The 27,898-nt window shown below is 39.6% G+C and overlaps 1 protein-coding gene across 13 annotated transcripts in view; it reads left to right on the top strand.

Moving 5' to 3' along the window:
• nrxn3b (neurexin 3b) overlaps positions 1-27,898 on the top strand; it is a 290,616-nt gene that overhangs the window by 70,243 nt on the left and 192,475 nt on the right. For 12 of the 13 annotated variants that reach the window (XR_009785543.1, XR_009785542.1, XR_009785544.1 and 9 more), the window contains 5 exons: positions 468-769; positions 2,834-2,857; positions 4,398-4,559; positions 13,696-14,134; positions 19,868-20,251. Coding sequence is in view for 10 of the 13 variants with exons in the window: in XM_061754823.1 (XP_061610807.1) it covers positions 468-769; positions 2,834-2,857; positions 4,398-4,559; positions 13,696-14,134; positions 19,868-20,251 (1,311 nt within the window). In the remaining 3 variants the exon portion in view is untranslated. The remainder of the gene's footprint in view (positions 1-467; positions 770-2,833; positions 2,858-4,397; positions 4,560-13,695; positions 14,135-19,867; positions 20,252-27,898) is intronic. The other variant, XM_061754815.1, reaches the window with a different exon arrangement.

The raw sequence follows: 27,898 nt of genomic DNA, 5'->3' as shown, positions 1-27,898 counted from the left end.
ATTGTACAAACAGGGCTTTTATGATCCTAACTGAATGGTGGAATAATCAAAACTGTAATTATGGTGAACAGTTGCTGTTTGCTTGGGGTGACCTTTCCTACATTGCAAAGCAGTTCTCCTTTTAAATGAGGCTCTTTCATAATTGATTCAGGAGGAAACACGGAAGCTTGTTTATGTTAGTGAGATGGTTTGGATTTAGTTGTTGTCATTGTATTACATTCGATTTTAATCCAACATTCTAGCATCACCATCAGTGCCAAATGTATGTGCATGTGAATTGAAAATACACTCACCAGACACCTAAGTACAGATGCCCAATCCAACAATTTTGTCGACTATGCCGACTTATCATTATGTCTGGTTAGTGTCATAGTTTTGTGGCGCACTGAACCTCATAAGGACTATTAGAGATCACCTTGCATCCAATTATAACATTTCCACTTTTTTTTTTTTCTTGTCATTTTCAGCGAGGGAGGAAAACGTGGCCACCTTCCGGGGCTCAGAGTACTTCTGTTACGACCTGTCACAGAACCCCATTCAGAGCAGCAGCGATGAGATCACGTTGTCCTTCAAGACGTGGCAGCGCAACGGTCTCCTGCTCCACACGGGGAAATCAGCAGACTATGTCAATCTGGCGCTAAAAGATGGAGCGGTTTCCCTCGTCATCAATCTGGGTTCTGGTGCCTTTGAGGCTATCGTCGAGCCTGTCAATGGAAAATTCAATGACAACGCCTGGCACGATATCAAAGTCACACGCAACCTGAGACAGGTAATCGGGGGTGGGGGCGTGGTGATGGATGGAGTTTGGCCACAGGTCACATTTTTTTGGGTGGGGGTGGCTGGTGGGGGTTTTAAGATTAGCCGAGTCAAGTGACAGAGCTGGTTGGAAAAATGTCATCATGTTCTTATCAGTTGTCATTGCATTGCCACAGTTCAGTGACAAATACCATCAAATTTATTTATAACATGACTTTCTTTTTAAATTCATTGTTTGATTTCTCTTTGACTGAAGCAAAACAGTTCTCCAGCAGAAACCCGTTAGCTTAGTCCAGGTCTTCCTACAATTATTGTTTCCTGTTGTTTACTAATGTAATTCACGTTTGCTCAAACTTGCTATTCCCGTCTCTTTGCTTTCAGAAACATTTTGCTTGTGTAGAATATAGCCTTTGACTGCGAAGCCAGATGAAGCGTTTGCCTTTAAGAAGTCTATTAATGCAGTATTCACAGCATGGCACAGCATAAGCAGATTTTATTACTGGATAGATAGTTTACTATTTTGGGGTTTATTTGCTTTAGGATGCAGCAGGAGTGTACAATGAAACATTACAATTTTAACACCCTGATTTACAATATACAATTTTGAAACCAGAATTTGGGGGGAAAATGCCCTTTGGCAACTCTGCCAGCATTAAAGGATTGAGGCCTGATTTACTAAGATCACAAATAGCGGACGCTAAATTGTGTGTTTGCGCGCTCTCGGTGGGCCTGTTGCACGGGAGTTGCTAGGATTGCGTTCTTTTACTAAGGTTCCAAATAGCGTACGCTAAATTGGCTGTTTACTCATTCCAAAAGATTATGCGTGCTCTTGGAAATGGGTGTAAGTGGTAGCGGCCGCCATATTTAATATTCGGTAGCACTGAGGGTTTTCGCTGGTGAAAATTGGGAAGAGCACCGCAAGCTCAAAATGAAATTTAAAGTGATGAAATTGGAAGTGTTAGTGGAAGAGGCATACAAACATACAGTATATTGTAGCTGAGTTACGGAGAAGATATACTTCTCTCCGATAATTTGGGGGAAGCCAGCAATCGCATCAAAGCTATGTTTTATGTAATTTTACCTGTCCATAGTTTGTGGCATCAATCTTTAACTGCACTTATATTACATTTAACTTTATTTTTAGACTTTTATGTCCACTAAGAATGCTAAATTGTCACTTAAAACATTGCCATTAACGTTAACATAGCTTTTACTGCATGATGGTGTCAATTTTAACCAGGATTCTTTTCCCCAATATTTTCAATGTCAATGAATAAAAAAAAAAAAAAAAAAAAAAAGAAACAACAGCAGTCTCCAACTGATAAATTTTAAGGTTCCACTATTGTATACTTCAGTGTTGTTTAATTCTCCTTCTATACAGACCAATGTTGAGTTAGTGTCAGGTAAGGAAGTAGGCGTTATCAATAGTTGAGTCTGCAATGCGAGAGGGGCAGCATAACAAACAGTACAAGTACAGTAAGTGCTGAATTCCTGACTTCTGCAGTTAACTGTAGCACCACTCTCCTATACTGTAGATGGAGTTGTAAATGCTCACAGTTTAGGGGGTTAGATACTAAGTGCTGATTGCTCCTTTTTTCTTTTTGAGTTTCTCAATTCTGCCCTTGCTTTTCACGATCATTTTCTTTCCACTTTGAAAGCCACTCTAAAATCCAAGGTGAAAAAAACACTACAGGTTCTGTATGGATTTGTGTTGTTCTACACAATTTTTTTTTTAATCTTCAAATCCAAGGTTTTGCAGTGCTGCTGTTTTTTTTTTTTTTTTTTTTTTTTTTTTTTCTCCAGGCAAGACACTGATTGTAGAAAATGTGATTAGGACAACAAGATGTCTCTGTGTTACATCAGATATTTCTCTTACAAATCATGTAGTGTTTATTCACCGCGGCACTAACTCATCCATGATACAAGTCATATTTTACTAACCAATATCTAACCAACTAATGTACTAACATCCTAATTCTTCATCATTGGTTTTATTTTCTTTCTGTCCATCCTTATTAACAACCTTTTTTTGTTCACTATTGTTTTGATTTCCTTTCTTCCCCTTTTTTCTGAAAAGCAATCAGGCATTGGACACGCTATGGTAAACAAACTACATTGTCTGGTAGATATCATTCTTATTGTCTTTTTTTTGGGTTTGCCGTGTGTTCCCTCCCCCTCTCTTCTTTTTTTCCGTTCTTTTTGAGTTCCATCCTAGACACTCTTATCAAAAAATGAGGAGATGGGTTTGTATTACCAGGCAATTCTTTCTTCACTTCTCAATTTCCTCCCTGACCTGCCAATGACCTTCTTATTTACCTCACAACTCCCCATCCTGTTTTTTTTCACTTTAGCGTTTACTTTTTTTTGGGTTACTTTTTTCCTCATTATTACAGATTTCCAATAAATATAAAATTGACTACTTTGCCTTTTGCCAGGGCAACTTACTTTTTTCTTTTATTTGTTCACACAAAAAGTCCCCATTTTTTGTGAGGACTGTCGTCCAGAACTGACAGAAGCTTTCCACAATCCCAGCAAAGATGGTTGACATCAACACTGACCCTTAAAAAGAAAATACCTCAAACTGGAAACGCTGAACCTTTATTGCGGGAGCTCTGACAGTTGTTTCCAACTCACTATGGCGCATGGCATGCCCAGACTTCATTCACCTATCATAATTCATGCAACCCCAAATAACCACTAACACAATAATTAATTCACTGACCCTTCATACATCACTTTCACCCATTTTGCCCTCCCTGTGTGTTTTTGTAGCATGCTGGTGGTGAATGTTTGTCTTTTCTAACCCTTATCGCATTACCCCCAGGTCCATAGGCACAGCAACATTTTGAAGAATATGCATTCTGATCTAGGATTTTTGGTCTGGTCATGTGATTTATATCACTACCATGGCACCTCAGTTTAAACCTTATCCGAGATCAGCGGCTGCTATTCTGAGAAAAGATTTGAATATGGGCCTTGGTCTTGAATGTGCATGAGACTCTGTACCTCGTGTGGTCTGCTCAAGCTGTGTATTGCACCATTCAATTACTTCCTTACATGTCCAGTTAAATGTATGTAATTTATTTTCGAACAGTGATGCCTTGGTTTGCAAAGTTATGTGGCGTGAAAACGTCCCCTTTGTTTTGCATGTGTGTGTGGATATAAAGATGTCTGCAAGAGAGAGGAGCGTGCGGGAGAATTTGTGTGTGTTAATTGTATATGTGTGTCTGTAATTACAAGATGAATCCCTAAACCTAAGACAAGTGTACTCAATTTGTCCTTGGTTTGAACATTGTACTAACCCTCCCCCAACCTAAAGTATCAAAACCAAACTTACGATCCATTTTCTTACCCCCATCAAAGATAAAGAAAATATGCCTCTGCCATATTTTCTTTACCTGTCCTGTGAATCCTATGACTAAAAATCCATGCTCCAAATCCAAACGCTGTCTGGTCCAAAACGATCGGGTAACACAAGGATTCTATGAAAAAGCTTAACGAGATACCAAAATGGAGTGCAAAAAGTCCAAATGCCTCATTTCAAATGCAGACCAAGGAAGCAGGTGTGTTTTAAAACACCGCGCTACATCAAATCCCAGATTGTAATGGTTCGGCATTGGCTATGTGTTACCCCTCAACAGGTGACTATATCCGTTGACGGGATCCTCACCACCACTGGCTACACCCAGGAAGACTATACCATGCTGGGCTCTGACGATTTCTTCTATGTGGGTGGGAGCCCCAGCACTGCAGACCTTCCTGGATCTCCAGTGAGCAACAACTTCATGGGCTGCCTCAAAGAGGTAGGAAAACCCTTATATACTAACAAATGAAGCAAGTCCATGGCTAATTCAGCACTGAGTGGGATGCTTGTTCTCGATGTTAAATCTACTGTAGTGTTTAAACTTTCAATGCCCATTAAATGACACTTTGGTTATGCAAAAAGTACTTTCAGAGATGCTTAAAATGTAATCAATGTTCTTTCCCAAGCAGAAAGCCAAAAAGGGAAGCAAATAAAATTACCTTGTCAATTAAATCTGCTGAGTTAGCTTGGGGAGTATCACATCTTCCTTATTGCTATACTTAAAAATAATTCACCATACCTACTGTGAGACAATACATGAAAAGTGCTTGTGTCACATGTACTTTGCAGCATCAGCTTGAGTGTGCTGCAAGACCATCTCCCAATGGGCAGCGATATGAAATAAATAGCTGCTGATGAAGATATCTCAAGTGTTTGTTGTGTTTTGGGACATTTATGATTTACCAAGTACTGTATTATAAATACACCATGCCCCATCAATGATATTTAAATCTTGCTTTTCTGTCTAAGGAAAGATATTAAAGACAATACATCATTTAATGTAGAAAATGACACATACTAGCCGAAAGTAGACTCTAAGAGAAAATGAGTACTATTCAGGATTCTTTTAGCTATACAGGAATTTGTATAATCTTCATAGCTGTTTCTATTGTATTGTTTGTGCCTGTAATGTGCTACCAAGCTGCATCAGTACCACTTTCACAAGACTTGACTAGCCTCGATCAAATTACTATCCTGCCTATCACATCATCAATTTGTGGGTGCACTGCAGACAATACAGACACACATTGCCGAAATTGCCAAGAGAATGTCACCTTGTGTGCATTGCGTTTGTTTCAACTATGTGGCTATTTTCCTTTCAAACAAGCGTGTGACCACTTCCAAATATACCTGCGCGTTTAGTGTTAGATTTGACTGCTTTGTTTTTAACACAGAAACACAACACTGAAATTAGCAAGGAACCTGCAAATGGCGATGATTGTTCGTATCAAACAGCTACTCTGTCAACGAAAAACTGAAATGTATGTATTTACTTAAATAGTGGCAGGAGCGCTCTGCCACTTGTTGACTCCCCTGAAAAGAGAAAGCGGTATCAAGTCTAAGTACCACTACAACCACCCCAGGTTGTAAGGCATACAAAAGGCATTAAGAGCCACCACAAGGAAATACAGTATACCCTACTTTGACCATCGTTTTCTTCTAATCAATAATTCCAGCATATGCTCACCGACCACGTTACGTACGCTGATGCAATTCGATGAAATTAAAACGATTGCCTTTTACAAAAATGATAATTCTTTGTTTCTCCCTAATACTGAACATCAATAATAAGCATGGCTATGTTTGTAAGAACAATAAAATACAATGAATACAGTGCTTGATTTGATTTTGGTCCCATTAGATTGTGCGGGTGTATGTAATATATCTTGAAGACAGTTGATTGCTTTGAATTAAAATATTTGCATGGTCAAAGTCGTCATTTTGAAAAGAACGTTTTGAAAAGCCCATTAGAACAGACTATACAGGTGTGAAAAATAATCTGTAAAAATGGACCAGTCCTAAAGTGGAAGAGTGTTTAAACATTAAAGCCCTTAAGATTTTAGGCTGAATAAAGGAATTGGGTTCAAGGCAGGTTTTGGAAAATCCCCTTGGAGATGTTGGTGTAAAGCAACACAATGATTAGGTTGTCTTAGGTAATAAATCAGTTGGACAGATTTATAAAAAAAAAAAAAAAAAAAAATGTCTCCACTGTGAATTAATTAGATTTGGCTGATCAGTATTATAAAGGGATATGCTTGAGGAAAGACGTACATAATAAGAGTGACATTCTATATTTCAATACTGTAAAATTGTGCGTTATTAATTGAGGATTAAAGCCCTCTGAATAATTCAAAATCTCTTTTGAGCTATGTGTGTTTTGAGTGTAGCTGGCACCTTCTATGAATAAAAACCTACTATGAAAAAACACCATTAACCCCCCAATTCCCCCCAATTTGTGACCCAGCATTGCTATTAAATCATAGTAGAATAAGCCCATTAAGCATATTTTGAAGGGGGGGGGGGGGGGGAATTGCATTAACTGCTGCTGTAAAGAGCATGGCGAAATTTATTTTGAAGGACACATTTTTCCCTGTCTTCCAATTGACAAGGACAATTACATAGAAAAGAAGCCGTATGCATATATATGTTTAACATAGGGCAGTCCATTCCCACGATAATTTAATAGAAACGGATAGCAAATGGACTACAAATAAAATAATGCAAATATTTTTATCCTACATAAACTTAAAGGCAATGTATAAAATCCTTTTTTACACCTTGAAATCCTGTCAGGGCAAAATATAGTTTATACTGTACTCGTAGCGTGCATTTGTAGAGCATTTTGTGACAGTACTTACCATATTTTTGGTGTATTGCTGTGGAGTTGTGTGCATAGAGCTTTTGAGAACTTTGCTGGATGGTTAAAAATGTAATAAGCGGGTTTATGTTACCAAAATTTCAGGTCACATGAATCTAACCAATTATATTAAAATCAAATTCAACCCTGTGGCCCATTATTACATTTTGAGCCTAAAATTGAAATATGAACAATCTGAGATTTTTGCATTTTTTTGTGTTAGAGTAAAACACAAAGACCAAAAGAATAATTTACCTTTTTAGTAGTTTACATTTCATTACCAATTGAAAATTAAAATAATGAATGATACAGATATTCTAAATGTCCAACAACTGATGCTGTTGTTTAAACCAAAAACAAGGTGAGACTGAATCAACAGTACCTCCGCTGGCTGCATCCAGGTAGTCCACTCTATATTGTCTCAATTGTTACATGACACTATTAACCAATAATCAACTCCAGAAAATTGACAAAATGCTTAACAATTAATTAATAACTGAATTATACAATATTTGTATCACCCAAAATACTAAGAACACGGAAGGTCACCAGACAAACAGAGCTTAAGCAATAGCAATATATGTATGAACTTTTAGCATCATAGTCCATCCATCCATCCATCCATCCATTTTCTGAGCCGCTTCTCCTCACTAGGGTCGCGGGCATCATCATAGTCCTCAATTCATTTTTATTTGGTGTTTCAGCTCGGCAGCAGCATTCCATTATTTCTAGTGTATTCCATTATTTCTCGGTCAGATGCCCATGATAAAATGAAGCATATTATCATGTTGTTGTAGCTGCATGTGCATATGTAACCACAACATTTTGAGTGCGTATGTGACCCAGCGATGCCTTGGCCCTTGAGGGCATAACAAGCTTGGACAGGATCTTGGAGGTGATTCAACATTTGGCCTGACAGTGGTAGTACTTTGTGGCTCTCAACCCTCCTCATACTTTCCTCCATCAAGCAGGCATGGAGCCATCTGCTAACCATGATGATCCAAACTACTCAAGATTGCTCATGACAAATTGTACTAATAATTCCCTTTATATTAGGGCTACGAACGAATCAGTGGTGACTCGGCGGTGCATTCGAGTGCGGTGGAAAAAATTAATGCAGCCTAAAGATTTTCAAGATTTGAATCACAACGAATCAAAGAAAAACATATTTCTTACTTTATTCTAATAAGAGCTGCAATTCTGCCATGCTTTCACTTTAAAAAAAACCCAAAAATATTTCACAATATTTAAGCTTTGTTTATGGCCGATGCCATCTTGACTTACCGCGCATACGTTCTGGGCATTTATGCATAGTAGCACTACCGAGATCTGGGGAAAAAAATTTGTTTTGGAAAAAAAAATAAAAAATTGCATCGCTCCGATTGGCTGCAACGATAACATGGAAGCGTGCCAAGAGAAGCTCAAAAGGAGACATCGCTGGAGAGTGTGACTGCGGCAGATTGAACTGGAGAGAGCTGCTAAAATGCGTCAGTCAAGATGCGCCAGTGACCGGTTCAATCGTTTTCAGATAATCAAATTGGATTATTCATTAGTTGGACTATTATTACAGAATAGTACAAGGAGTAAAATTGGATTGTGATTTGCTATCATCTTGAAACAGCCAAAGAATACATTGATGTTGACATGTTTTGCCACAGTAAGTGAATGCCTTACTTTTCCTTTGTCCGCCAACAAAAGATAATGTGTGCTGCCGTCACAACCTCTCTCGTTCAGGCTGCACTGCATGCATCTGCCCCTGTAGGCTATGTCATCCATGCACAGTACTCAAACAGGCCCCGCCCACGCTCATGCGCCGCCACGTGAAACGCAGCCTTGTCACGTGAAAGGAAGGCCAGTGGGCAGCCGGTCGCCAGTCAGCCTGATGTTTGCAGCGCCGTGCTGTCAGCGCCTTGTACAAACCCTTTCCTCCCGCACGCCATCCTTGGGGTGTCTCAGGGCACCCGTTGATGGTTCCAGAGCTTTGGAGTGGCAACTTGTGTCAGACTGTGGGGGTGGCAGGAGCATGCGCTGTCATGAGGCATCAAGAAAAGGACTTGTGAGCAGGAAGAGAATGTATGTGAAGGACATAAGGTATTGAAATTCAAGTAGGGTATCGAGGGGAAAAAAAACAACAACATTGTAAGGGTCTGATGCTGGCAAGGGTCAGTTTACAGAAGACATAAGCAGTAAGAGCGAGAAGAAATAAGAGTGAGGGTTAAGGAGGGCAAGAATGTTTGGTATTTGAAAGGGGCACTGCTGTCATCACGTTTGTGTTAGTCACCACATTTTGCATGTTTTCCCCTCAGATACAAATGCAAATCTAAGCCTGTCCTTCTATATTTGGAAGCATTTTTTTAATTTCTGGAGGGCCAAAGAGTGGGTGATGCGAATCTGTGACTTCACCCTCCATCCTTATTCCATTTAGGTTAAGCTATGAGACCTAATTAAATGTTATGATGGTAAATGAACTATACAGTATTTACTAAATTCATTTCCTTCCTGTCATTAATTTCTTTTAAAAGGCTAATGCATTACCCACATGAACAGCAAAAAAACCCCCCAAAAAATCATTTAATCTATCTGCATAATACTTTCAGATCACAAAATATAGATGTTTCTCAAAAACAGGATTTGGTAGAGGCCTCAATGCTAAACAAAGCTCTTTAAGATGCAAACTACAGTAAATATATTTTAAAAAAAAGCCACACATCCTTTTAATGCTTGACTTGCCCTAACTCATCGATTTTTAAGAGAAATGCTTAGACTGATGATAGAAGTGTCTTCTTATGTCGTAAGTAGTTACTTGAAATGTTTTTGTTTTTAAGAGGAATGCCTCTTACATCTGTCACATAGAATTTATTCAGCTTTATACAGACGACAGCTCAACTTGACTCTGAAAACTCCCATTATATACTACAGATGGTGATATTTGTAATGCCCACAATCCCTAGATGAGCTGCTACATAGATAACGAATGGAAAGTGTGGAACAACCTCTCCAGGAGCAACAAAAGGTGGCAGATGGTGATGAAGACATTTAGATTAATGAAAATGCTGCTAGAATTAAAATGCTGAAAACCAAGGGGAAAAAAATATTATAACATCACATATCGTTGCAATTCCCAGATAGCTACTAAAGGCTGTTAAACAGTATTGCAATGACAAAGCAATCCTCTGCTTAGTAAGTGTATCATCATTTCTGCCCTTGTTCTCACAATTGTTACTATAGCAGACCAAGAGAGAATATTTCCGATAGTTCTCAATAAAATGTTTTGGATGAAACTAACCAAACTGCGCATGGACCTAGTGTGAATGCTTTTCTCTCAATATTATATTGTTTTAACTGATGGAATCCCTCGAAATGACCACGAAACAACACATAATCCTTGATTACTGTGGTGAAGCTTTTAACCACTACAAGCAGTGTTTGAATAGCAGTGAGTGTACGTAACATAACCTACAGCACAATTACCAGTGTGTTCCTGGTGTGTTTGCTTAATCGAATGCCTCCAATCTGTTTGATCCAATATTAAAATTTCAGGAGTGGGCACGTTTCTAAACTTTGGAGACGGTAAAATGTCTGCCTTGTTAAAAGGTAAGATTTGCTGTCACATTTCTGTGGTGAGCTGGATTGATTCCCTCTGATGATAATTATTATTATTCTATTTCTTGTCCATCTGCGCGCTCTCTTGATGCATTTTATTATGTATTAAATAAATAGTAATAAACATACTCTTTAAATAATATGTTTTGTATGTACATGTTAATTCAGAGCTAAAAGACAAAACCAAATTCCCTCTGCAACGTCTCACGAGCACCTTTGTATTTGTATCTTTGTACTATTTAAGTGGACTCCTCCTGTTTCTTCGTTAGCATTGGTGCAACATCAGCATCTGAGAGCAGCTGTAGTTTTGGAGCCTGAGAGGACAAGATCTGAAGTAGATTAGGGAAGAGATTATAAATGTGTACATGCCAGTATATATATATGCGTGTGCCCCCGTGCTGCCTTCCCTGGCCCAATCAATACACCATACTAGAGCAGAGATGGGGGGGGACTTTGGCTTTATGGAGTCATTACCCTCCCTTGCATTATGAATGGGCCCCATAAGATCGCTGATCGGTCAAAGGACGGTGTAACAAAACATGGCCCATAACAAAGGATAAGATGAGGTGCACATGGCTGCAGTATTCACTCCCTCTTTTATGATACCAATTCAATCACTTTAATCAAGAGTGCAGCAGAAAAGAGGCATTTCAAATCCTTATAAAATTGATGGCTGTCTGATTGCATTTTATTGTTTTGAAAATATTTTTACTGGTACATAATGATAGATAGGATGTTTGCTAAGAGACAAAAACTGGATTTTCTAAAAGCAATACATTTTATTTACACGTGCAGGCTAATAAAATACACTTTATTGCCAAAAGCATTGGCTCACCTGCCTTGACTCACATATGAGTTTAAGCGACATCTCATTCCTAATCCATAGGGTTCAATATGCCGTCGGTTCACCATTTGCAGCTATAACAGCTTCAATTCTTCTCGGGAGGTTTTCCACAAATTTAGGAGTGTGTTTATGGGAATTTTTTATTATCCTTCCAAAAGCCCATTTGTGTGGTCACACATTGATGTTGGATGAGAAGGCCTGGCTCTCAGTCTCTGCTCTAATTTCTCCCAAAGGTGTTCTGTCGGGTTGAGGTCAGGGCTCTGTGCAGGCCAGTCAAGTTCCATCCACAACACACACTGTCATCCATTTCTTTATGGACCTCGCTTTGTGCACCGGTGCACAGTCATGTTGGAAGAGGAAGAGCCCAGCTCCAAACTGTTTCCATAAAGTTGGAAGCATGGAATTATCCAAAGTCTCTTGGTATCCTGAAGCATTTAAGCATTAGCAGTCTGCAAGCCTAGGTGCTTGATTTTATAAACCTGTGGCCATGGAAGTGATTGGAACCCCTGATTCTGATTATTTGGATGGGTGAGCGAATACCTTTAGCAATATAGTGTATCTTGATGGAAAGAAGTTTGAGAAACTTTCTTCTCCAGAGTGACCATCACAATAGTTTTCCCATTGCAAATGAGCATTAAAACTTCCCCCAGTATTTTTTTCTTTTCATGTATTATTCAGTTTCTTCTTTTGCCCAAGAGTAGACTTAAAGCTCGCTGAAAATGGAAGGTTAGGTATTTTGCGTCAGAATTTATAAAAAAAAAAAAAAAAAACATCAGTGTTTCAGAGAGAGAGAGTCCTGCAATCTTAATGGTGGTTCGATCTGCTGGCATTTTAATGCCGCAAGGTGCAAGCATATTTGAATATCATTTTATGAAAACATCACTGAATGGTTGTGTTGTTCAAAGAAAGTGTTAGGGTTCAAAGAAGTTGCCAGTATTGTGGTGTTGTGGTCATGAGAAAAGATATTGTCTAATCTAATTCATTTATTTTCCATCATGCGAACATATTTGTACAAAATGTAGCCAAACATAATATTTGCGTGCTGAGCATATGCAAAGATTACAATAACCCTGTCATCTTTTACTAACTGGTTTCATTGCAGCAAGTCTGACGTTTGTAGAGTCTACATTAGTATTATGTGGTACTTTATCAGTAGATTTGGTGTTTAACAAAGTGTGTTGATTACTCGTTGCCTGCCATGTTCAGGAGATTAAATGTGTTCCTTAAATGTACTGACAGCTACAGTACATCGCTGTTTGGGTTGTACAAAAAGCATATTTTAAATGCAAATGGCACGCACTGGTTTTAAAGCATTTAATCCTTAGATCTCTCAATGTTATTCTCCTTTTTTTGTCTGTTTCATCCCTCCTAAATTTGATTTCCACTGTCTTTGTTTATTATTATTATTATTATTCCATTTCGCCTGTTTGTTTTTGCTTTGCCTCACTATCTATTCCTCCTTTGCGTTTGGGTCACCTGTGTTGATTCACTGTCAAATCTTCCAGGATTACCAGTAATCCAAAAGCAGTAAAATCTGTTTGCTGACAGCTGTGCTCGCTGTGACGCTATTGCTGTTTCCTAAACACACACACACAGACACACACACACGAACGCACGCACGCACACACACACACACACACACACTGCCCTATATACCAGGAAAAGCCTGTCTTGCTCCACAAAAAGAGTGGGGGAAATTAATTTCCCACCTCAGTGCGTTCCAATGATAATCTATTGTGCTTCTTTTTTGCAATATTTTGTTGTATTCAACTGTAATGTGAAGATGCTATACATTATGGATGAAGGTTTTTGGTGAATTTATTGTGGGCAAATAGTGATGATATTGAGTCTATTCTCAGTGGACTTGGCCTTATGAAGTCTTTTTAAGCTGTCCATATGGCTTACTAGCAATATACTGTTGACATCGCCTCTGACAGCTCAATATAATACAATATAGCCAAGCGTTTGAATTCAATCTTCTTTTCTTTGTGAGCAAATTGATCTTCAAATAGTAAATTACCACAAACAAATTGGGCCAAAAGCACATAAGATATTAGTTTAATCGATCCACCTGTCCTCATATAAGCACTTGGTAAAATAACCAGCCTGTGATGCTATTGTACTCGTTCAATGAAATTCATTCATTGAGATAATCAGTGTAGTTCAGGACCAGTCTTTATCAATCCTTTGCATTCCAAAGTAAAATAGGGATGTAAAGGGATGGCCTTTATTTTTGCATGTACGTTCTCTGATGCCTCCATCTTTTTTTAGGTGGTTTACAAGAACAACGACATCCGTCTAGAGCTGTCCCGTCTGGCAAGGATTGTGGACCCAAAGATGAAACTTCAGGGCGATGTGGTCTTTAAATGTGAAAATGTTCCTACTCTTGACCCCATCAATTTCGAGACTCCCGACTCCTACCTGGCCTTACCAAAATGGAACACCAAACGCGTTGGCTCGATCTCCTTCGACTTCCGAACCTCAGAGCCCAACGGCTTAATACTTTTCACCCATGGCAAACCTCAGGAGCGACGCGATGTCAAGTCCCAGAAGACCAACAAGGTGGACTTCTTTGCTGTCGAACTTCTGGATGGGGTGTTGTACCTGGTGCTGGACATGGGTTCTGGTACTATCAAAGTGAAAGCGACACAGGCAAAAGTCAATGAAGGTAGCTGGCACCATGTGGACATCCAGAGAGATGGCCGTTCAGGTAAGGAAGTGCTACATACTGTACAGCATAAACAGGAACAAAAACAAAAAAATACAAATAGAGGGGCGCTTCGGTCTACGATGGATGAATACATCATCACGCTGCACAAGAAGGCACACTCTGTTACCGCATACTTAGTTTTTCATTTGATATTATATACAATATGATACTATACTCACAAAATGTTCGGGATATTTGGCTTTCGGGTAAAGTTTTAAGGTGAAGCTAAAATTCACTATAACATTTACATGTGAGAATATTACCTTTTCTAAACTTTTGAATGCATGTGTCTCACTGTTTCTGTACTGTAACTTGCTACTATCTAAAAAGGAATTCAATGGCAACATTCAGGCGTTTGATCCATGAATCGATCATTAGATTTCCAAGGACTTATATCTTTATGTCTTTCTATGACGCTTCGATTCTCTGTGTTGCAACCTGCTGAGTGATGACACTTTAAACTCAGTGACCACTTTCCTCTGAGAACATCCTGTTTGAAGCCCTGCAATGGCATGGTACTGTTGATCAATTGTTAGGTGTCTTGTTGGTCTCATGATGTCAAAATGTAAATAGCATGATGAAGAGGACTTTTTAGATTGCAATTTTAATTGAACCAAGAAATGTATTAATCGATTGATCGATTTAACCCTGGCTGTGAATTCTTCTGTTCAGCTTTCAAAAGTTTAGAGAAGGTCAAATTAAGTTAACATGTGAGGCATGGATTTTTTGGATATTTTTATTGTTTAGATAATGTAAACATAAGAATCAACAATGGAAACCTATAAATGCAAATCTCTAATCTGGCTCAGTGGTGTGTATGGCCTTAACGTGCCTGTATTCAGTCCTTATCTCCAGCCTTGTCCATGATTTCCTGAGGCATCACATGCCAGAACTAGAGCATCAGGTACATAGCCACAGTAATGGAAATGTACTGCAGAAGAGAGCTCTTCAAAGAACAACCCTTGCTTGCTTCACATCTACATAATGACAACAACATCCTCACAACATCCTGATTTATTGTAATAATAAAGTTGCATTCCTCTCCAGATAGTTACAGAGTCCATTTCTCCTCACTTTTCTCCATATGCAAGTCCTCTAATCTCAGCACATGGTCAAAGACACAGAAAGTATTCCGACAAAGATTGCATTAGAGAAAAGGTGCTAGAAACTTCTGTTGCCTTGAGCTTCAAAGTCAATGCAATCTCCACATTAGGCAGAATACTCCGGAGAGCTTGGGTGTGTTATTTGCCACTGGAGCCTGTGGTATATATCAGGTTACTGAAGCCAATTTAGCTGTGTGTCAGAGTCAGCTACTTTGATTAATCACCAGCTGTGCCCCTAGTGAGATAGTGAAGAAGAGTAAGATTTTCACAGGGAAATGGAGGAATGAGATAGACAGAGGATACCAAACAGGGATTGGTTAGAACGAGCACATAGTCACACTTGTGGCTCAAGTAAAATGTTACTTGCCAGTGAATGAACTTTCACAGTTGCCAGAGAATTGTATTCTGTTTGTAGAAGGTGTGACCTTTGAATCTTTTGTCTATCACTGCCTTCAGAATAAAGACTAAAAGGTTTGCTTTGGAAAATACCCTACTTCTTGCCATCTGGACCTAAGGATAATCTCATAGGGTAATCTTATAAAATATAAGATAGTTTGGCGTCCGTGGTTGAGAAGGGCAAAAATGCAGCCCTATGGGGGGCACAAGCCAGTGTAAACTGTAGGCCGGTCCCATGTCCGGATAAATGCAGAGGGTTGCGTCAGGAAGGGCATCCGGCTTAAAATCTTACCAAACCAGCAAACAAACTAAGAATTCCATACCGGATTGGTCATGGCTCGGCTTAACAATGTTTAACCTACAGGACGCCGGTGGAGATTCAGCTATTGTGGGTCGAAGGTGTCAAAGACAAAGGAGAGGTTTAAAACGAGTTCTTCGGCAGAAAAAGAAGAGGAAAACGTAGAGCCTAGAACTGAATGTGGGGACTCTGAATGTTGTTACTATGACAGGAAGAGCTCGGGAGTTGGTTGACATAATGATCAGGAGAAAGGTTGATATATTCTGTGTCCAGGAGAGCAGGTGGAAAGGGAGTAAGGTTAGAAGCTTAGGGGCAAGGTTGAAATTATTTAACTATGGTGTAGTTGGGAAGAGAAATGTAGCAGAGGTTATTTTAAAGGAAGTATTAGCTAAGAATGTCTTGGAGGTGAACAAAAGTGTCAGATCAAGTGATGAGGGTAAAACTTGAAATTGATGGTGTTATTTATAATGTGATTAGTCGCTTTGCCCCACAGGTAGGATGTAACCTAGAGGTGAAAGAGAAATTCTGGAAGGAGCTAGACGAAGTAGTTCTGACCATCCCAGACAGAGCGAGAGTTGGGATTGGTGCAGCATGTAATGGACATGATGGTGAAGGAAACGGGGGTGATGAAGAAGTGATGGGTAAGTTTGGCATCCAGGAAAGGAACTTGGAGGGACAGATGGTGGTAGACTTTGCAAAAAGGATGGAAATGGCTTTAGTGAACACTTTCTTCCAGAAGAGGCAGGAACATAGGGTGACCTACAAGAGCGGAGGTAGAAGCACACAGGTGGATTACATCTTGTGCACATGATGTAATCTGAAGGAGGTTACTGACTGTAAAGTAGTGGTAGGGGAGAGTGTGGCTAGACAGCATAGGGTGGTGGTGTCTAAGATGACTCTGGTGGTGGGGAGGAAGATTAGGAAGACACAGGCAGAGCAGAGAACAGTGTGGTGGAAGCTGACAAAGGAAGAGTGTTGTGCAGCTTTTCGAGAAGAGGTAAAACAGGCTCCCGGTGGACAGGAGGAGCTTCCAGAAGACAGGACCACTACAGCCAAGGTGATCAGAGAGACAGGCAGGAGAGTACTTGGTGTATGTTGGTGTAGGAAAGGGAGAAGGAGACTTGGTGGTGCAACCTCAAAGTACAGGAAATCATACAAGCAAAGAGGTTAGCTAAGAAGAAGTAGGACAGTGAGAGGACTGAGGAGAGGAGAAAGGAATACATGGAGATGTGACGTAGGGCAAAGTACAGGTGGCAAAGGCCAAACGAGGCATATGATGACATGTATCCCATGTTTGACACTAAACGAGAAAAAAAATGTACAGGATGATTGAAAAGTAACTCTCTATTTTTAAGTACTTGCAATTTATTTCTGAACTATAATTCCTACAATAAATGAATACGAGAAGAAAGTGTATTGCATGGAGTTTTATTTAAAATTGGATATGGGCGCCAGCATTTGCCACCAGTTGCTCAAGCCGCCTGGGAACCGCGTTAACTGATTTCACAAGGAACTCTTGTGGGATGGAAAACATAACTTCTCGTATTCACCCTTCAGGTTCTTCCAAAGTCGTTGATTTGGTAGAATAGACCTGCTCCTTTAATCATGGAACATACACAAATAAATTGATAAAAACATTACAACATATGAATAAATTATAAGTATTTTCCAATAGGGAGTTACTTTTCAATCACCCTGTATACAGGTTGGCCTGACAGAGGGATAAAGATGGGAAGGATGTGCAGCAGGTTAGGGTGATTAAGGATAGAGATAGAAATGTGTTGACTGGTTCCAGTAGTGTGCTGGATAGATGGAAATAATACTTTGAGGAGTTGATGAATGAAGAAAATGAGAGAGAAGGAAGAGTAGAAGAGGCAAGTGTGGTGGACCAGGAAATGGCAATGATGAGTAAGGGGGAAGTTAGAAAGGAACTAAAAAGAATGAAAAATGGAACTGCAGTTTGTCTTGATGACATAACTGTGTAGGTATGGAAGCATCTAGGAGAGGTGGCTTTGGAGTTTTTGACCAGCTTGTTCAAAATAATTCTAGCAGGTGAGAATATGCCCAAGGAATGGAAGGAAAAGTGTGCTGGTGCCCATTTTGAAGAACAAGGGTGATGCAACCATTCACACTATGTACCAATGGGCAATTTAGAGTCTTTAATTAACATACGATGCATGAGTTTGGAATGTGGGAGGAAACCGGAGTACCCGGAGAAAACCCACGCAGGCACGGGGAGAGCATGCAAACTCCACACAGGCGGGGCCGGAATTTGAACCCCTGTCCTCAGAACTGTGAGCCAGATGTGCTAACCAGTCGGCCACCATGCTTATGCTGATTCAACCACTCATGTTATTTTACCCTATTTTGTGTTTATACATGCATGTTCAGAGCTCGAATTTAACTTTTTAGGGCACTTGTCTAAAACCAGTCGGTCACCATGCCGCCAGTAATAAAGTTGATGATCACTATCAATTCGTTATCATTGTCCATTATCAAAATGAACGTCCATCCATCCATCCATTTTCTGAGCCGCTTATCCTCACAAGGGTCGCGGGAGTGCTGGAGCCTATCCCAGCTATCCAAAATGGACGTATGGCTTGCAAGTCAATGCCTGAATGTCAGCAATCTTGAACTTTGGATCGTATCAAGCTAATGGTGCCTGACTATTGTACAGTACTTGTTGTAATACTCTACACTATGAGCATTACATAAATAAGTAAATACTACTCAGGGTCATATTAGCATAGCCCTGTGCCCGCCAAAGGGTACCTTGTTTATTAGGAAGGGTATGTCACAGCTTTAATGAAATATCTGAGGATGAAAAGTTGTCACATGGTCCTTTTCACGTGAAGTTACCAAAGTACTGCACTGAGTTTAAGAAGAGGCTAATGAGTTTACAGATATTTACTGGGCAGAATGGGTCTTCAAATGACAAAGGAAGTTTGATATTGCTGTCTGGCTATCCGATGTCTTTTAACAAATTTTGCACTGTTCTTTGCACAGCATCCTGACATGACACGACAAAGCCGTCTGTCTGGTATGATAGGGTGTGCTTCTCTGTCTCAAAGGTTTTAACTAATTGACATGCCAATGCTCCAATCGTTACAGTGCCATTCCAAGATTGACAGGTGAATTATCCAACCATGACAGTCCCCTTTAACTACAGCAACATTAACAAAATAATTTCTTTTATCTTTAAAGCAAACATATAAAATGAACAACAATCAAGTCTTTCAAGTCATCATGTCTCATGTCAAGATAAGTCTAGATCAATTAACACCAAGTCGAAGTCTCAAGTCTTTTCGTTTTTGTGAGTCACGTCATCAAAACAGTGAGTCCAGTCGACTCACAGTCACAGTGACTTGAGCCCCCATCTTAACAGCTTAACACTGAGCTGAATCACACTTGCATTGCTGTAACTTGAAAATGACAGTATTTTAAAGAAAAAACTTTTACATTTCAAAGGTCAGTATTGTAGGGCATGGTCAAACCATAACGTTCGAGAACAAAAGCTTGCAGGCGCAACAGGATGATTTACCCCCAAATAATTGTAAGCAATTTGGTAATTTCAGAAGTGTGTATCATAGTCGAAGCTCTTGTAATTAATCAGTACCCAAGATGTAGCTCTCTGTCTCAAAAAGGTCAGTGACCCCTGCGCTAGATAATGTACTGTGACCAGCAACAGCTTTATACTCAATGTACTGTACATGTACAGGACAGTATATTTGTGGCAGTAAATATATTAGTTTTCAAAGGGATTCAAGTTATATTCATATGGTCCAAGCAAAGTGTGTCAGATCATACAATCAGAACCAGAAAGAAGTCCTCTTTGCAACTTACCTTTATGCACAGTATAAATGAAGTGGCTTTTGGACATTTTTCATTATTAGACTGTTTGGGATACGGTGTAATTGTGGATTTGTCTTCCTCTAGGCATCATCTCTGTAAATGCACACCGGACACCTTTCACAGCCAGTGGAGAAAATGAGATCTTAGACCTGGAGGGGGATCTTTATCTAGGTGGTCTTCCTGACAACCGTGCAGGTTTGATGCTCCCCACTGAGCTCTGGACCGCCATGCTAAACTATGGCTACGTGGGCTGCATCCGGGATCTTTTCATTGATGGACGCAGCAAAGATATCCGACAGATAGCTGTGTCCCAGAACACGACTGGTATCAAGTCTTCCTGCAGTAAGGTGATGGGAAAACAGTGTGACAGCAACCCTTGCAAGAACAGCGGGTTGTGTAAGGAGGGATGGAACCGCTTCATTTGTGACTGCACAGCAACAGGCTTCTGGGACAGCACTTGTGAAAGAGGTAGGTCTCCTTTTCTGTGTTTCTGAGTGTGTTATTAGTGTATAATCAATCTTAAAAAGATACTGTAACATAAAGTGTATGGCACAGCCTTCTGTTTGCTGTAGTATGTAAAGGATTTGACAAAGCATGTTTATAGGACAGTTACAAAGTTGGGAACCATGATGCTATTTCAGACATGGTTGCAGTGAAACGTATACTGACAAAACTGTACTTGGTATCTGGGAGTGTTTCCTTTTTTATGGATGCTTTTCAGAAAGATTTACTCAGATTTTTTTGTTTCTACCAACTGGCAATGGAAAGCTTTTCAGTTTTGGGCTGCAAGTTTGTTTGAAGTGAACTTGTTTTCTTGTGAAATGGGCTTGTCTCTGTTTTAAGAGCTTGGATGCATTAACGTTTTATTAGAAGGTGCAGCTTTACGAGTGTGTTATCTGAGACTGCTGTTGAAATAGCTTTTGTCTTTATTGTTATCTTCCACAGATTTTAGTTATGAGTTGTGGTTACGATGTGTATATAACATTGAACATTTTGATGAGTGATAATGATCAGCCGTAGTGTTGCTCAGAACATCTTGTGTTTATGTTCTTAAGAACATAAAATGCATATTCAAACTACATAGTCATTGCCAAAAGTTAATTTTACAGAAATGTGACCGAGTTCTAACATTTACGAAGGAACTAAGCTGGAGCTTGGAGATTGCATATGTGTAGTCAAGTTGAACCTTTCTTCTAATTTCCAGTTATTATTACATTCAGATGTTTCATTCTGTCTGCACACATAGCCTGGAAGAGCAGCAGTCTAGCTTTTACGCTGCCTCCACAAGTAGGCAGTTCTCCACTTTTTTTGCAGGTTGCTGTTCGGTATAAATTTCACTGACATGGAATGTGTCCCGGCAATATTCTACTTTCTGAATGCCATTTTTGTGTTGGGAATGCCGAAATGCCAACGTACAGGGATCATAAAGATAATGGGAAATGGAGTCCCAACACAAGTAATTTATACATCACACCAGAAGGTAGCATGACTTCACGCATCTAACTATCTGATCTGTTCTGATTTCTTGTGTATGAGTGCACACCATTGTAGTAATATCCTGCTTTGCTGGATTCTGTGCAAAAGGAGAAGGCGCCTTGATGCCTGCTCTTCGGGTACTACTCTAAAATAGTAGTTTTGTATGATAGCTTTGTAAAGATAAAAAGCTGATAAGAACAATAAAACCAAGCCAAAGCTTTTCACTGACCTTCCACCCACAGAAAAAAAAAAAACATTGAGTCATGTCCCTTAAGCTCAGTGTCAGTTCCCAGCCATCTTCACTGCTTTCCTCTGTCTGTTTTCTTCCTCCCACACATAGGTTGCTGCCCTACGGTGATGACCCTTGTGTTGTAGTACATACTGTAGCTTCATTGTGTTGAGCATTTGGATTTTTACTTTGCATAGTCAGATGTATGGTATATTGTTCTAAAATGTTGGTAGTTTGCCCTTACTGGGTGAAATAGTTGTAACAGAAGGTATGACAAGAAAAACAATTGAACATAGTAACCTATCAATATTCATATTAAATACATCTTTTGAGAAATCCCAAAAAGTAGAAGAAGTGTGTGACTGTAGGCCAATTTTTTATTTATATTTTTTAACCTGTACTGTTCGGCTACTTGGTCATGCAAAATGGAGGCTCTGTATACCATTTTACGCTAGAACAGTTTTTCTGCGAAACAGCGATGTTTGATGTACTCCCTCTGTGGTTATTTATATTCTGATTGATATTTATTGGAAAATGCAGTCAGACAGACGCTGAGAAGAGAAAGAACAGCGAAAAACATAAGTAAAGCCAGAACAAGAGCAGTAAGAAACTATATGATTACAAAAAACGTTACATGAAAGTCTGCTTCTATTTATGAGGACTGGGAAAGTACCGGTAGTCTTACAAAATGTAATGAAAACTGGATAGGCATAGATAAGACAGGACAGGGCAGGGGTAGTGAGCCAGGCAGTGCCACCAGCGTGTGGTGGGAGTGGGTACATCTCACCTGTAGAAACTGAGTGCAAGTGATAGGACAGTCCAGGAAGTTCACTAAGTCATAAGCGTTGTGTATAGTGATAAGGGAGTGGCCACCCATACAACAAGCAACTAAATCCCATGGGGGTGTGTCTACAGAGACATGCTGGTGAGTCAAAACCATCTCACATGCATGTCAGCCACTATTGTGACTCACAATGTCGAGCATATGATTTTGAGACCCAACCTTTTCCAGAGTTAGCGGCGCATCATTGTATAATAAGGTGGGAGGCATGGGTGTGTGTCAGTGAGGGGAGGGCTTAAACTACCGCTAACTGCAAAGGCTGCCTTTATAAGTCCTCTGTTGTTCCATTTCACTTGATATATCACACACACTGAGCTGTGTGGATAGGTTTTCAAAACTTTATGAAGTTAGGCAGCAAGGTGAACAAGAGGAAAACAATTTTTTTTTCAACTATTGTTTAATTTTTTTTGTTTGTTTAAGTGGTTTGTTAACAAAAAAAAAAAAAAAAAATGCTTGAAATATCACAACTATCAAGCCTGAAGACAATTTGCAATGTTGGAACAGATTTTATTAAGAAACATGAAGCTGATGCACATCAAATGATATGGTGGGCCGGATTTGGCCCTTGGGCCTTATGTTTAATAAGTTTCGTTTAGACCATTCAGAAGCTCCAAAATTGCATTACTGAATAGACGATATTTCACAATTATTTTTGGCATTTCAAAAAATTTTCCACGAGTGGAAGAGCGCCTCTTTGTTATGGTTACGCACAGCGGTGCCGTTTTGCACCTTCCTTTCAGGCGTCCTATATTAAGATGCAAAATCGGTCATCACAATTCCTCTTAGGTTTGATAAATTACATTGCGTGTACTAAATTAATGTATATAATCCCCCCAAGAACGTGCATCGGTTAAGCTCTTTTCTACACTTCTTCTTGGGGTTTCAGCAAATCATCGACTGGACATTGGGTCTTCCCAGGAGTCAGTCCTCATTCACGTCACATGTGCAAAAGCACAGTGGCTCATTACAAAAGGTGTCTCAGATTGAGACCAGTCTCCCTGTGGCATTACCTCACCTCAGCTGCTTGTGTCAGCAACTGTATTTTATCCGTTACTGCCCAAAGTGTGTGAGGGGTGATGAATAAGACTAAACAAAAAAATTAAGACCTTTGGTTTTGCTGGTTTCTCCTTTACACAGCAGTGAGGAATAACCTCTGTGTCAGTGCTCTCCTGTTTTTAAAATAGAAAAAAAAAAAAATCATTTTCTTGAACAGTTGTGTTATCAATATCTTATGGAAATAACATACATTTTTTTTATTGAAATGTTGTTGTCCATCCGCAAGCCCTATTTTTGATCTACAGTAATTCAATATAATTGAATGAACACATAAACGGCATCTGCGAATGACACAATGTCTAAATAATTGCTAAATCAATAATAATCTCTAAGAACTTGCCATTAGAATGTGACATATAGCGTGTTCTGTTTAAGAAAATAGATTTGTTTTTATTTAGATTTTTTTTTTTAATTGAATGTGCAACATTTTTGAACAGAAGGGAATTTATTAGTCACGCTGTCCTGTTTTGCTACCCCTCCATGCTTTTTAAGAGATCCTGAGATCTCCTCCGGGCCATGCTGAAACAACCACAGAGTGCAATTGATCTGTACTATATTATACAGCACCACTGAGAAATGAACTTGTTACAACTAGGCACGGGAAAGGCCGCATGATAGAAATTAGGGATCTATCTCAGAAAGTGTTTCAAGGATTTTTCATTACATTTCATAGGTAACCCTTTGGTGGTTTTTGTTCTTATTTGCCTTTTTATGTCGAGCTCTATTTTCTTACATGCATTTGTCAATAAAGTAACAAGTGAGCTACTTCTGAACATGAAAAACATGTATCCCATTGAGATACACAGAAATGAGAGAACATCTTCATTGTTTCTTTTTATAATGGTAATTGAGTGCTCAACAAAGGCATTTCCGTCAATTTTGAAGATTTTAGATTTATGAGATACTAAAGGTGAATTGTTTGATAAACCTGTTATTCTTCACTTGTAGGTTGAGAAATTCCACTGTAAAGTGGACTTCATCTTGGTTGTCTACACTAGGGTTGGACATACTAATGAATTTATCAACTATTTGGTTGTTGAGAATTATGTCGGTTTTGCACAACTGCTTGTTGAGTAATTGAGTCTTGAAGCAATTGAGGCAAATGTCGTGAACTACTTTTGTTTAGTTACTTTATTACAGCTTGGTGAGCATTGTGATATTCTTTATGATTTTTTTTCTTCCCCAGACCTTGGTTCCCCATGATAATATGATATTTTCAAATATTCACCTGGGGTTTTGGCTAGTTTTTATTTTTTGCTGGGTGGGGGAGGGCGTGGGGAGTGGTGTTCCGATGCCCGTGCCCCTCCCTTTGGGACTGGGACTTCGGTCGGGCTCGGGACCTCCCTGGGTCCTGAGTGGTCGGTGGCGTCCCCCTGGTTGGATCCCCTGTTGGACGGACTCGCTGATGCACAGCAAAACTGTTCCAGCACAAAGGTAGACAGAGTCACCATTCTGCAAGGCAATGCAGCTGAACAGGACAGGTTTAAAAAAGGAAAACCGTTCTGAAAAGGGAAGACATAAAGTAGAAAAATACCTTACTTTACAGAGTACCCTAACCTTAACCCTCTTGAGTAGCAGACAATGTTTCTTTTTGAAGCCATTTGGGATAAGATTGAAATCAGACTTTTTCATTTCAGCTCACAAGCAGTTGTAGCTTACTTTTCGCTCAGCTCAATAATTGCATGTACAGTAGCTCACAAGTCTCTATCCTAAAAGTAGCTGGTTAGTCCAAATTTGATACATTCTTTCTAATTTAGCCTGTATTAAAATACGCAGAAAACATAGGCATATTTAATCATCCCTGGTATTACCTTAACTCAAGCAAGATTTAATTGCCTCTTGCAAATATTGGCTGCCTTTGCCCTTGGTCATCCAATCAGAACTGTGGTCAAAAATCATTTACATTCACAGCTGCTGATTTTCCCAAAACAAACTACTTAGAAGCTGCTTCAGTGCATTTTGCCGCAATGAAATTCTTCACTTTCACGTAGCAAAAAGTGCCTGAAACGCCACAGATTGATTATTTGCATTCATCAAAAGCACGCTGCTCTGTGTAATTTCTCCTCTTATATTTGGAGCTAGAGCTGTGCGATACAACGTTATGTCGTAGTGTGATTTAAAAATGTCCACCAAATGTGTGGGGGATTGGGTTAGTTCTGTTGCTACACTAATATAGCTTCCAAAACAGTATCACAACAGTCACCTTTCTATTATGTCATTTTTATGCCTCACTTTCCAGGTGCTACTAATGGATTTACGCTTGAGCCAAATGAATAGAATATTTGGATTAAGCATGGGTTGATTAGTCATTTCAGGAGAGTAGGGGCACAGGGATAACGTGCTAAAGAGGCCACTGTTATGTTACGCCGGATACTTGTGAGCTGAGCTCAATAAACAGAGTTTGTTTAGTGTGTGAAAATGAATTTTAGTTCAGAAAACTGCTCAGAGATGCCAGAATGAGCACGTTCTCAATAACATTCATCAGGCAGAAATGTACTAAATTCAGTTTCCGATCACCCAAAATATCAATCAGTTCATGAACTTTCGTTCGACAGTACTCATAATTAACAGAAACGCTCCACAGGGCGAACGTTATGTTAGTAAGGGAGAAGACTAATGTTAATCTCAGTCTGATTTACGCTCTGTTAATTTCAGTTTCTAATCTCGGGTCCCAGGATGTGGCGTCTTCGGCGGGGAGAAAGGTCCGTGTTACAAAGTTATAAAATTAACTCTTGCCTTATAATATTTTGTCCAGCGCAATAATCTAGTGAACAAAATGTGGCAGATATTTTATGTTTTCTCTTTTCAAGAGATTCTATGCAACAAATAGCAGATGCTCTTTTCTGCACCTGCATGTCATACCTGCTCGATAGGATTCTCATCTCTTTTCTCTGTCATCTATTTTTTTTTCCCCCCTATGTGCCAGTAAAAATAGTGAAAAACTTTACTCCAATGTTGCTGCATATTTTCTCTCTCGCACTCTTTCTCTCACGCACGCAAATACACACATGCATGCATACACACGCGCACACACACACACACACACTCACCTACTCACACACACACACACACACACACACACACACATCTCTGCTTGGCATGTCTTGTCTGCTTTAACCCACCCGATGAGACCAGACGGCAACGGTGATCAGAGGTGTGCTGTGGTGGCAGAGGAACAGATGTAGTGTCACCAGCGACTGCTTTTGCGTAATAGATATAAACAGTCAGTGCACTGCAGTGACGCTCGTGTTGCTGGATAATTGTCAGCTGAAAAAGTGCAAGAAAATAAAACTGATGCAGTCCTGATAAATTAAATGTATTCTATTGAATTTGTTATTTTATTAAAATTGATTTGGGCTTTCTCCTACCAAACCCTGACAAGAGCACATTGAGGGAATACGCATTATGTCAGCACTCTTAAGTTACATGAATAAAAAAATGTTGCTTGTGAGATCCCTTTATGAATATTTTGACTTTTTAACATAATGACTTTATCATTGTTTTCCTGCATGGATTGTTAAAATTGTGTACCACTGTACCTCAACAATGATCCTTCCATTTTCTAGAACATACTGCTTATCCTTATTAGGGTCAGTGGTGAGCTGGAGCCTATCCCAACTGACTTTGAGGACAAGAGGCGGGGTTTAGCCAGGACTGGTCGCCAGCCAAGGGACATATTGACACACAACCACCACACAGTGCCTTTAATAAATCTAACATGCATGTTTTTGAAAATGGGAGGAAGGCGGAGTTACCCACACAAGCACAAAAAGAACATGCGACTCCACACAGGAAGGCCGGAGCCTGGACTTGAACGCCAAACCTTGAAACTGTGAGGCGAATGTGCTAACCAGTTGTCCACCGTTCAGCACTTAACACCAACAAAGTATATTTCATAATTGCATTAATATCTCTATACTGTATGGACACGGACATTCCTGAAACGTTTCCTTAAACATACAGTACATGTACAACAATCAATGATGGCTATCTAATAAGAGGTTTATGTTGCTGTTTCTTTATTTCTATTTTCTTAAATGCTCCGTAAAACTGTTTTCTTTTGCTCCTGAAAATGATACAGCACAATGGACAGCACTGGTATAAAGAGATACGCTCGTCTGTGTGTGCTTTTAGCTGCTTGGCAGTACCAGTGCCCCTATGCAGGTGGGTGATACCGAAGCCCTGACCCTGACAGACCCTCTCATCTGCGTAGTGACTGGGAGCATAGGCTTGCCAAAACCACACTTCCAACGATGTGAATTCAAATAAGACTTTGTCTGTGAGAAGCCCCAACAGGCACACATGGAACATCATAAAAGAAGCTGCTTGCTCAAAATAAAGCAATGTATGACTGTAGCACCATGGTTTCAGGCCCAAATATTACACTCCAACAGGATCGCCCCCAGAACAATGTTGCTCTTGTGGAATTGAAAATGTTTTTTTATTGCAACTATTGTTGTCACCTTTATGGAACAACGGTTATTATTACTGTAATATCTTCTTGGAATACTCT

Source organism: Phyllopteryx taeniolatus, chromosome 18, assembly GCF_024500385.1.
Source record: "Phyllopteryx taeniolatus isolate TA_2022b chromosome 18, UOR_Ptae_1.2, whole genome shotgun sequence".
NCBI lineage: Eukaryota > Metazoa > Chordata > Actinopteri > Syngnathiformes > Syngnathidae > Phyllopteryx > Phyllopteryx taeniolatus.
This window is presented reverse-complemented; position numbering and strand designations above follow the sequence as displayed.